At 29.9% G+C, this 12,592-nt stretch overlaps 1 protein-coding gene and 1 pseudogene across 4 annotated transcripts in view; one reads left to right on the forward strand and one right to left on the reverse strand.

Moving 5' to 3' along the window:
• The window catches only part of LOC130446547 (tyrosine-protein kinase Abl), an 88,417-nt gene extending 87,411 nt beyond the window's left edge, over positions 1 to 1,006 (reverse strand). For 3 of the 4 annotated variants that reach the window (XM_056782879.1, XM_056782877.1, XM_056782876.1), the window contains exon 1: positions 567 to 969. In XM_056782879.1, the coding sequence (XP_056638857.1) occupies positions 567 to 696 (130 nt within the window). In that variant the 5' untranslated portion in view covers positions 697 to 969. Of the gene's footprint in view, positions 1 to 566 lie in introns of all 4 variants that reach the window. The other variant, XM_056782878.1, reaches the window with a different exon arrangement.
• Positions 1,007 to 1,049: 43 nt separating this feature from the next.
• LOC130446874 (putative nuclease HARBI1) lies at positions 1,050 to 4,550 on the forward strand (annotated as a pseudogene).
• Positions 4,551 to 12,592: the final 8,042 nt, after the last annotated feature.

Below are 12,592 nucleotides of genomic sequence, written 5' to 3' on the forward strand. Positions count from 1 at the left end.
TATGCACACAAAACCACTTTTATGCTAAATTTATTCAAAACATAATTAATTTTTTTCCCTCAATTTGTACCAAAATATACATTTTTGTTATTATAAAACTTGTTAAACAAGCCTTGTATAAATTAACCTGTAAACAAAATATTTCAATAACAGATATTATAAGTAAATAGTAGTTACTAAATTTCCACCTAATTCAAGTCAGATTCAAGGAACAGAAAATTATTATATGCACAAAAACCAGCTGCACTTATGAAAGGAAACATCCTTTTTCAAGGATAAACACTTGTATGAACTCGCAAGAACTTTAAAAAACAAACCACCCTCTGGAGAAATAAGCTGGATGGTTAGAAAAATTTTAATAGTTTGTAGATCAATTTTCTTATATACTCGATAAAATAATGAAAGAAACCAGATATGGAATCAAGATTTATTCATATTGACGAACTGGTTGTAAAAGCACATTTGATGTAAATTAAATTTTTACGAACGTTAATTTATCTGTAGATCAGTAGGTGCTTAATGAACTTTGCTTGCAGGTACTTAAGAAATATAAAAGTGATTCATACCACTGTGTTCGGTGAAAATATTGGAAATGGGCTGACGTCCATCTTTTGCAATTCTAGGTCTATTTCTTGTGGTTCTAATTGAATGGGTTCCCACAGAAATATTTCTTTCCTTGGTATTCTGAGCACCCATGGCTTGAAATCATACCCTTATTATTCCAAGCTCAATTGTCACTTATTTTTTTTGTATGTACACCTCACCACTCCGAAAGGGTGGATTTATCGACGCACTTCCCACCTACATAATATATCGACGACACACCGCACTCATTTACCGCTTTTGTTATTTAATTTAACATTATTTCATAAATAGAAACAATCAAATAAATCTTATTTTGATCTTCATCAACCCCACTTTACTGTCTATTCCGCCATATTTTCACTTTTGTATTTCTCTTTCTATTGAATTAATGTCATCTTTGTTTGGCATGTGTATTTCGATTAAACAGTTCATGATTTCGACGTTGAGAGTCAGCACTAGACTAACTACAGATATTTTCAGAGGCGTAACATCACTTGGGTAGCTGCATATATTTACTAATAGGAAAATAAAATATTCAGCTATTCTGAATAGCGTGAACAACAAATACTATTTCGATTATTATTTGTAATTGCTTGCTTCGCAACGATTTTGTATCAAAATTGAAATTTATCACATTATTATCAAATTGAATTACAGGATACTAACATTTTAAATTTTTGACATAGGTAACAATAATCGTATCTGATCGGGTGTTACTTATATTCCATTCTATCAATTTCAAATTATTAGGATTGAAGCTTTTCCATCAAGATAATAATCGACTCTCTGTGTATTTTAAATAATATCGTTATTACAAATATGAATTTCGCTATGTTTTAATTTATAAAGTGAAATGGTTTAAGTGCAGACCATTTTTTTTATAAACGTTGACTTTAAACTAATAATATATTTATTTGTTTTATAAATAATAAACTTGTTTTAGTATTATTGAATTGTTAGGTTACTTTTAACTAATTTGTATTGATAGTAGCATACATTTTTATTAAAAATTCGTTTTATAAAAATAGATAACAAATAGTTTGTAATTCACATTTTTTATAAAAACAGGGCAACATCGTACAAGCGTATTAGGAACGAACTGAATCTTTATATTATAAACACGGGAAGAGAGCAGAATTTTACACATTTTTAATATATACTACTCCTCACAGAAAAGTTCTGTGATTCTTAATTATAAGAACATTTTATAAATCAGAATTTTAATTCCAAACATAAAATAAATCATCAAAACATTTATATTTTGAAACTAATATTAATCGTTTTCACATTCGTATTGTTTTTTTCTCGACCCCTTATTACATATACCACACATCCATCTCTTACATGTTATGGATTGAATACAATCGTTATATTCAGTATAATACTGGAAATCGCATTTACAGATAAGCAAAAACACATTAGTTTCTTTAGGAATGATTCGTTTCTTCTTGGAAATTTTACCTTTTCCTTTGTTATCCGTTTTTTACTTTATCTTCGTAACTTGTTTATCTTCTGACTTTATTACTTTAATTACTGTTACTCACTATTAATTCCGGCTCTTTGAAAACCATTTTTAGTCACCTCCTTATTTAAAGTATGTTAAATTCTCCCCATCATAAAGGTAAACTCTTTTTCAGGAAACTGTTTTCCGATATGTTTCCTTTACCATTTGAATAATCTCTCGTCCCGGAATTTTTATAATGACTTAAAAACACTAATGCCTAAGCTGCAAGACATGGCTAGTATGCGGGGATACTTAAGTATCGTCACATTATTTCGAAATGCCAATTTTATCAAGTTGATAGTAACGTGATTTGAACGACCATTTTCGATTAATAATATAGAACGATCATCATTTGCTTCAAGAATGCTTCTTCACAATAATCCTTTAAAACCATTTTTTCTATGTAGCCATTACTATTTGCTACGTAAGTGGTTCCAGGATTACCGGTGTTTTCTGGTGCCTGGCATTGGCCCCACAAATAATAATATTATTGGCGAAAATTACCCGAAGCAGATGAAGCCATTAAAAATGTTTTTGATGCTGTGCAGGAACTAGTCTCGTCCAAGTTCCACATATTTTCAGGTTTGTTTGAAGTCTTAGCTCCGTTATGGTTTTTTTCCTACAGTGCGTAATACTCATGAATAGTAAATGGATTGCAGCTTTTTTACGGGAAACTTCAACACTTTGCTGTTTTTTCAAAGACAAATTGTGTCTTTTACAAGAGCCTAAGGACCAATCTTTACAGGGGATACAGTCTTTGAAAGGAGTTTTTATGTTATTACACTTCACAAACTGCCCAACTTCTTTTCTAAATAATCCAAATCTATACTTCTCCATTTTCAATAGACCCCCGACAACTCGTTTTTCATAGTCAGTTGAAATGGCAGTATTTCTGCGAAACGATTTTGATTTCATCCCATACCTTCCTTTTAAATAGTCTTTATGGTATTTAACGGTATATGATGTTTTGCTAACATTGTGATCAACGTTTCCTTTGGATAACTTCCTTTGGTTGTTTTCCGTTGGTAGTTACGAACCATATTACCCTGTAACAAAATTAGAAAAAAATAATCACCTTAAATAAAATAATTAATAACTAGTATTTATTGAGAAATATATTGCGACATAAGACATAAGCAAACTACAGACACTTACCCCACATAATCTGCACTTGCTCCATGGAAGAATACGTATAAGGCGTGAGATAAACTCTGTTTTCGCTCATAAATTTAAAAATGTTGAGATACCAATATATTCTATATAAAATATAATCAATATTTAATCTACTTACCAAAAATCAAAATACAAAATTTACTATAGCACTAAGATTTGTTACTGCAAGTTACAAAATTCAAAATGTTATTTTACTCAGTTGATTTCAACAGATTTATATAATTGGCGGGAAATACAGGTAACTAATTATTTTCAGTAAATTTTATTATCACATAATATTTTTTCGCATATCTACAGAATTAGTAGCTTATATTACATGTATACACCTTTATTTCACTCTTCATATGTCGGGAGACTGGCCGGTTTGCACCGCACTTTTTAGAAACTACTTAAAGTTAAGTGTAACCTAAGATTCTCATTTTGATAGACGGACCGTTAAGCCATGCTTAACATAACAAAGCAATCCTTAATTTTAAGCCCCTCTTGATCGGGACTTACAGAGATACAATCTTTTGACGTTTGTGTGCAACTTGCAATCTAGATATTCTAGATATAATTGACCATGGATTTCCTAGATTAAAATATACACGGTCAGATCATTTCCACTAAATGGACGAATTTAAATTTTATTAACGCTATTAATTAAGAAAACTGACAGTTTTACAAGTGTTAATTCAAATTGAAGAACGTTTGGAATTGGATAACTATGTGTAAGTTAATTAAATTTTTGTTAAATATCATTATACATAATGATGCGATTACATTATTTTTGGAAACAATAGTGTTTCCCCTACGAACAAGTTGCTAGTAACAACAGCGTTTCTATGCTTCATCTGGTCATATTCTATCTATTGCTGACTTTGGAGGGATGCACACATTGACGGTTTCAAGGATCATTGTAAAAGTATCTGCTGCACTTGCAGGATTTAGCCCTCAATACATAAAAACGCCTGAGACCTGAGAAGTTTTCAGTAACTGTAAGGGCTACTTCTCCTTAAATGTTCAAGCAATATCAGATGCAAGGATGCAAATTTTAGATCTTGTTACCTGATGGCCTGGTTCTGTTCATGATGCTACAATTTTTAATAGTAGCAGAATACGAGTTCGTGTAGAGAACGGTGATTTCCCAAATTCATTTTTATTAGGTATTATTTCCGACTGTTGAATTACAAAAAGTACGAGTGTAATTTTTTTAGGTGATAGTGACTACCCTCAAAGACCGTATCTCTTAACTCAATTAGCAAATACAGTTACACAAGGTATTGACCTATGGACAGGCGTTCTTTAAAACATGGCAAGAAAAATTAATGAAATGTGACCTCCATTCCAGATGACATCAATGTAATGACCTTGAAGCTTTAATTATGCAGGGAGATATGATGGCTCCGAATGAAAATAATGTAGCAGTTAGAAATGTTTTCTAAATGATTACTTCAATCATTCATAGAACAAATATATGGATTGATGGGATACTTTGTATTATTAGTTTCCTTTTTCAGTAATCACTTGAGAAATTGCCATTATCTCCTCGGGAATATCTAGTGACATTCGATTTCACTATATATATTTTGTTGATTTGTATTCATTATTTTATTACTATTTTTTGATGGTATCCTCATTTTACCTATTGATACCAATTACACACTAACATATAAAATTCTATTCAAATGTCGGTCCTTCATACCTAGAACTCGACAGTGCATGTTTCATAATAGCATTTGTCTCAATCTGGGTATTTATTATGTGAATGTGATGCATTTTCACGTTCACACTAATTATTAATACGGCACGTATTATTTATTTATAATATATACAAAATCAAGTGATATAATTAGTATATAATAATAAACAACTAAACTTAATAACTAAGGTATTTAATAAAAACAATTTAATCTTCCTACCAACCCAGTTCCTACCCAATGTCTTTTTTTTATTTTTATATTACATTGAATTCTGAGTAATTTTAATACCTATAAATTTCTTATTTCTTAGACCTTTTGATAATGCATCTAAATGTTCTTGATTTTAGGTCTCTTCTGTTTCGAAATTAGTTTTTTTTAAATTGAAAACAACATATATTGCCCAAAATGATCAATGCATTAATAAGAAAACTGATTTAAATAACCTTAGTGTAATTTATGCATATCTTTTAGATTTCGAAAAAACAATTTCTATGAAAATTCAACTCCATTAACAACCAACTAACTTCACCTAACCTATAAATTTCAACTTCACTTATAACGACCTAACCTATAAAATTTATTGTCATTTATATTCTAAACAATGAATATTCAATTACATTCATAACAACCTAACCTATTGAAATTTAATGTTAACCATAAATTAACTAATCAATATTGAACATCATTCACTACAACTTATCCTTATCTAACTTATCAATATTTCAATCAAAGTCAATTTGAATAGTGAATTTTGAATTTCATGAGTTTAAAAGTTTTTACAAGCTTTAATAATAACAAAACCACCGACAATCTTCTTGGCCTTCTTGATCGGTCAAAATTTACCTCTTTTGAAGCTTGCAGTCCAATTTTTCACGGTCGCACATGAAGGACATTGATCACCAGGGTATTAAGCATATCTTCGTAAATCTACTTACCTGTTAACCTTTTTAAACACAGGTACTTGATGAGGGCTCGATACTCCAATTTTTCGATTTTCACAATTTCGGTGGACATCTGTTTTCTTTTAATTTATTGCGTAACTCTGGTTTACTTTTTTGACGTCAAACTTTACACTGACACTTCTAATAAGTTATTGTTCGTTGCTATGGTAACGCAATATTTTGTTTATGCATGGAACTGGTCTAGGCTAACTAGATATCAATACATCCTCGTAGTAACCTAACCACCCTTAAATCATGTTATGATTCTAATCTTCTGTGTCTCAACGTCCAAATCCAAACTTTTGTCATATTAAAATACAATGTAGCTTATAAATAACATCACCCTTCTGGGGTATATGTGCTGCGACTCAATTTTATCGAATCTTCAAATTATAAAAGAGAGCTGTTAGATATTTACTCGGGCTAAAGAGAAGGGCTCTCTGCAGAGAATTCTTTAAAATATTAAAAATTCTGAGTCTTCCTTCATTATTCATCTTTGAATCTGTTTGCCTAATTCGGAAGCACGTTTCTCTAAATTCAGAAAGGACGTTGAACGGCTATCCATGGCTCCCTACTCCACGTTCATAATTAGTTAAGGGCTCAATTTTCTACAATGCAAAAAAATGCACAATCACTTGTCAATTGTAATCAAATCGAAATCATCATTCCCCGCATTCCGCAATAATTTGAGGACATATTTACTTGAAAGTACCTTCTACTCTGTGAACTACTTCTATTCTAATAATAATTTTCAATTTTCGGCATGCTGCATACTGCTTAAAATTTTTTATAGACTTTTATGTGATTTATATACTAATTTTCACCTATTACTATTACCTATAATTTTGTTACTCAATGTGGTTTTCTTCTGTATATTGAAATTTTATTTTATTCGTTTTATCTTTATTAAGTTATTTTAATGTTTGTTTTTCAGTTTTTACAAGCTTTTGTCTACAAATTGTAATTTTTTGACAAATTAGCATTTCTATCTCAATTGAAAAAATACTTAGTATGTAAAATCTAGACAATGTTTTAGAGTGTGACGACACGCGATAAGACTGCCGAAACCGTCGGTCCCAAGTGTTCTATACTTCTACTATGTTGATTATTTCATGTTGTATTTTACGACCGAGATGGTTTTCGTGAACGTTTTGTATGTTCTGACACTATCGGGTGTCAGAATCTGTTTTATGCATTTGTCTCCACCACCAACCGAACCATCTATCGGATGGTATCATATGGTATCATAAATATACTTTTTTGATAATGAATAAGGCCACGTTCTACTAATTCTTGAATATTATTAGGACGTATTTTTTTTACCATAGTGCTTGCTCCATTTTTATTAAGTCCACTCATATATTCCGTTCTGATAATTTTTGGAGGTGTTGAATACTTATCATCAGCGTAACTGGAAGATGTTGCTGATACTAAGTTGAAGTACAGGTTCATAATATTGGTATTCAGCTATATCATTCACTATCACTATCAACATTAGTTTTTTTTGAGCGATTGTCAAATATGCGGTATCCATCGCGAACAAATCTTTTTGACAAACTAATGTTCATGTCATATTGAAAGTATGCGAGTGGAACTAATGCTCAAGTATGCCTTAATCTCATTGTATGTCACATGATGATCTTGCAATATCAGTTCACGCATAGGATCGATGTTTTCTGACATAATAGCCGATTTTGGAGGACCTTTTTAAAATTTATCCTGTAGCAAAGTGAGGGAACGATTGAATTCGATGCTTCATCTTAACTTACAAATAAATAATATGCTCAGGTTATTTTTTTGAAAAACGCTTGGAAATAGTTTTTTTAAAAAACTGTAGAGTACATAAATAAAAATTAATGAAAAATAAATAGATAAAAAATTATGATTATGCATCCTTTGTAATTTAATACATTACGAAATATTGAAAATCTATACAAGGTGTTCTATATAAATAAGTTATGTTGGAGTAACGATAGATTCTAATCGATGTTTGACATGAATTAATGAAAAAACTACTTTTATTGATCATTTTTCTCATAAACCTAACATAAATCGAAATAATCGCACGTTATTTCACTTTATAAACACATTTTATAAGCACAATGCTTAAATTTTAAGGAGTAGATATAACCACGTCTTCAGTACGAGTTAAAGCAATATAATGAGGTATTGTTCTGTGCTCACTTCATTTGTTGAAATTTCACCTCATAATGAAAGATACGTTTGCACATAAAATAATTTCTCAACCCACCTTCATTTTTTTAATGTCCCTGGAACATCATAATATTAAAGTACAAATGAAGTTAACCCGACATAAATTTATATTTTGTGAAAGTTTAAATATTGTACAAGTTAATTTCGCACTTAAAACTTCATTACGAAATCCTTTCCTTTCCTACGGCTACTGTCGTTCTCGGATTGATTAGCTGTCTTCTCTTCTCGGAACCATAATCATTCTCAAGAATTTTTTTACAGCAGATCTTCTAGAACGAGCCACTGAGCCCAATATGCTTTGAGAGTCAGTGAAAATCTTGACAGTTCTTGTCAGATATGTCAACAACTTTCTTTGCCGAATCATCTTTATGTTAGTATAATTCTCCTGATCTTTTCTGATCCTTGTGAGTGACGACTCTTCGTTGATCACTGTGTTTATTGAACCTACAGCTTCCTTATATTTCACCTAGTTAGCATTTCGGTGACTATAGTAGTAGAAGGCAAGATTACCATCCTGGGTCTATGCTGACCCCTTGTAGACGACCCGTTCTAGTTTTCCATGTGATATGACTTTGGACATTTGCTGTTTCTCGGCTTTTTGTTTCCTTTTAACAAGTTGACGATCTGGTTCAGTTTGTTCTCGTCACTTTCTTCTTATATGATTATATTCTCGTATTATGCCTAAGTCTTCGCTGCTGCATGATATTCAAGAGCAGCAGTCAGGGCATCTACTATGCTTTTCGGATGGGCTGATCTAAGCGTCCGCTGTACATCATGGTCACGCGAGCTATCAGTTTAATCACGCTTCTGTCTACTCTTCGCACTGCAATGGTTAAGTTCACTGCTTCTTCTTTTTCGGACCAATCATTTATTCTTGCGGTTGCCTCAAACTGTTTAACGTAATTGGACCAAGAAGTTTGCTAAAGACAGTTTCTCGAAATCTTTTATTACTAATTGTGCTATAACATTTGAAATGGAAGCTACCATAGCACAACCATCATAAAAACGAAAAAGCTATAAATGATAAAATTAGTAAAGACTAAGGAACAATTAATTTTTCTTATTAGAACATTTTCTATTTTGATTTTATTCTTATTTTGATGATTATGATGTAGGTTATCTATGGATCAATATAAATAAGCAAATTGTCAGTGTCAATATTATATTTTGATAAAAACTTAAAAAAAATTCAAAACGTCAAATTTTATCTATCTTTTAAAAATTATTGAAACTAGTTTTGAAACAGAAGAGACCTAAAATCAAGAACATTTAGAAACATAAACGTATCAAAAGGTCTAAGAAATAAATAAGAAATTAAAGAAATTTCTATTATCTTTCCATTTAGTATCGCATTTAATTTTCTATTCAAGTATTTTAGACTTATTATTATTTTCATCAAATTGTTTGTTAATTGTTTCATAATTAATCTCAATTTTCTCATTTTCATTTCTCTTCCATCAATAATATTATTCTGATTATGTATATTCAATATATTTGTATTTAATTCATGTTCTATAATATAATATTCGTTCTAATATTTCATCATTAATATTTTTTTTCTCCATCTACGATTTCAGTATTATTTTCATTCATTTTTAATTCATCTAATCCCTTTTATTGTAATTCTACGTCTAACTTCACTTTATAATTCTATTTTTAATTCTCCTCTTGTATCACTATTAATTTCTTTTACCATTATAATCTCTTCTTTCGAGTATTTTTCTGTTACATTCAATTTGTGTGTTACAATAATGATTTAATACCGGTTCGTTCGTTTCTATGATTTTTCAATAAGTGGTAATGAATTATTAGAAGTAAAATTTATTTCAATTATTTTTAGATACTTTGCCTGAGGCTCTTTTCTAAAATTTACAGCTTGATCATTATTATTCTCTTCTCAATCAAATAAACTTTCAAAGTTATCTACTTTTTCTTCTATTTATCAGTTTTTGTCATAATATTCATTATTATATAAAATTCGGTTTCTCATTTCGTGATTGGAAATATTTATTATTGTTATTAATATTAACGTTTCTTGTGGGTCTGTCCGTGAAATTTCTTGATGTCGTAGACATCGGTTCTGGTTACTTTTGCACAGGCATTTTGTTTTGCCAGAAAACGTTTTTCCTGGAACCAAACGCCTGAGCCTTAGTTGGAGAGTTTCGTCGTTGTTGTGGTACGGGGTTTATATTAATTGGTTGACTGGGAAAATTATTGTTGTAATTATTATTACTATTATTATTTGCGAAAGACTTGTGCACTACTTAGCTTAAAGCCGGTATTATTTACCTATCTCGGATACAAAGTATCAGAAGGATTCGGATCGGTTCACATAATTTTCGCATTTTCGCTGTGCCACATCTGTTTGATTTCAATTGCCAGATCGCGTATTTGGCCAGTTTCTCCTGGTGTTTGTTGAGAACGTTATGAGTGTTCGGTTTAGCTACATCGACAAGAAGACTGAATTGACTCTTCTATCAACCACCACGATGTCAGGTCTGTTATTTGTCAATTATTATTATATCGATATGGATAATTATCTAATGACTTATTATTATTATTAGCGTATCGGTTATTTTGCTCATTTTTCATTAAATTCGTTTCAAATTTATCATTATTATTACTAATAGTTTTCATTTTTAAACGGTCTTGTTCTTGTTATTTCTTGTAAAATACAGTCCGCAAAACTTTGTGTTTTTGGCCAAGTCTTTAATTCCATTCTATTTTCTACCATGACCTCTGCTTTTCCCATTAATTTTTCCTGTATACATTCCAATACATGTGTATTTATATGATGATTTTTGTAAATAGCACATGTTTATCATATTCCCATCATATGTTTTTATATTTTCAAGTTTTAATTTAAACAAATCCCAGTTAAGGGATTTTGGATTGCCGTTGCCATTTTTGATAAATTTGGATTGTTTTTATCCTCTTCATATTCAATTCATCAAATGTACTTAATAAATTATCTAAATCGTTTATAAAAATAATTAATATTCAAATATTAATATATTGCCTCTTCCTTACTCAACTCATTGATAAGGATAGGGTGAAAAAAGGAAAAATTGCAAAAGTAAAGACACTTGGCGCTTATAGCGATCTGAAGTTTTTGTTCCGTAGGTATTTGCGCTTCTGTATTAAAATACGTAATTAAGTCAATCACCGCACTATGCGTAATGACTGCACGAATCCTACTGACCGCGCCAATTATATCTTTAATTTTCGAAAATTCATTTTAAAAAAACTTTATTAATACAAAAAAACTAGTTTAGTTAATTTCACTATTGAATTAACTAACATTCACTGAAAGGTATTATCAACAATCCTATTTTATAGGAAAATAAACGATGACATGTTTACAAAACATGATCTTTTTTCATCTAAATTTTTTGCATAATTTAGATTTTTCTTCATATAACTTCCACTTAAAAGTTTTTAGTAATAGCAGTGTTAGGTATTTATTTATTATACTTATGTATAAACAAAAATAATGTTATGTTGTTTATTATCTTTATATTTTTTTGTAATTTATTGAGTAACACACAACTTACTTGTGAATAAGTAATTAGTTTTTTAACCAATGAAATTTTCCTACGGAAGTTTTTCAAGGAACAGGAATTATTGAAATATTCACTCTTGTCTTATAGTCCAACATCAATTTGACTATTTTGAGAAGAATAATTCGAAAAGATAAAGCTAGTTAACAGACCGAAATAAAACAGTATATATAGGGAATAATTTTTTAATGAAGATTTCAATTTGATACAATATACAATTAATGAAATCGAACAATAACGAGTCCTACATAATCACATATCAAAATATCTTTAAATTAGTCAGTAAACTTAAAAAATTATCCTAAGTTATATGAATGGAAAGTAAAATTTCTAGTGCATAAACAATACCTTAGATTTTAATCTTTAATAGAATAAACAAGATAGATCATAACAACGTATTAACATTTACTAATATCTATGATTCTTTGAAGTTTAGTTTTATTTTATATATACATATCAGCTATATTAACAGTAAGTTATCTTATGACTACGCCAGTTTGTGTGATTGCATTAGTATGGAAATCCAGTTAAAAACAATTTTAGAAGAATCAGATGACTTACTTCGAATAACGTAACAACATAAAGTGATTCTCCCAACATTTGAAATAATTCCATTTCCCACTGGATTTAAATCTGTCTGGTGGTCATACCATTCAGAAACGTATTATCTGTACTATTATAATTGACGTTATAAGTTAATAATAATCTTGTACTATTAGTTTTAATTTTGACTGACTTGTATATATATAAAAAAACAGAATATTCGATAATTAAATTATTATAAAAATGATTCTCGACAATAAATAAATTGATGGCATGATCGTGAATCAATGAATAAGGCAGTGGAATTATGCATGTCAATAAATAATAAAATTTGCGTATTTTGGAAAGGTAATCAGACAATTCAGTTATTATTATTAATTATTATTGATA

This window comes from Diorhabda sublineata, chromosome 7, assembly GCF_026230105.1.
Source record: "Diorhabda sublineata isolate icDioSubl1.1 chromosome 7, icDioSubl1.1, whole genome shotgun sequence".
NCBI classification, from domain to species: Eukaryota; Metazoa; Arthropoda; class Insecta; order Coleoptera; family Chrysomelidae; genus Diorhabda; species Diorhabda sublineata.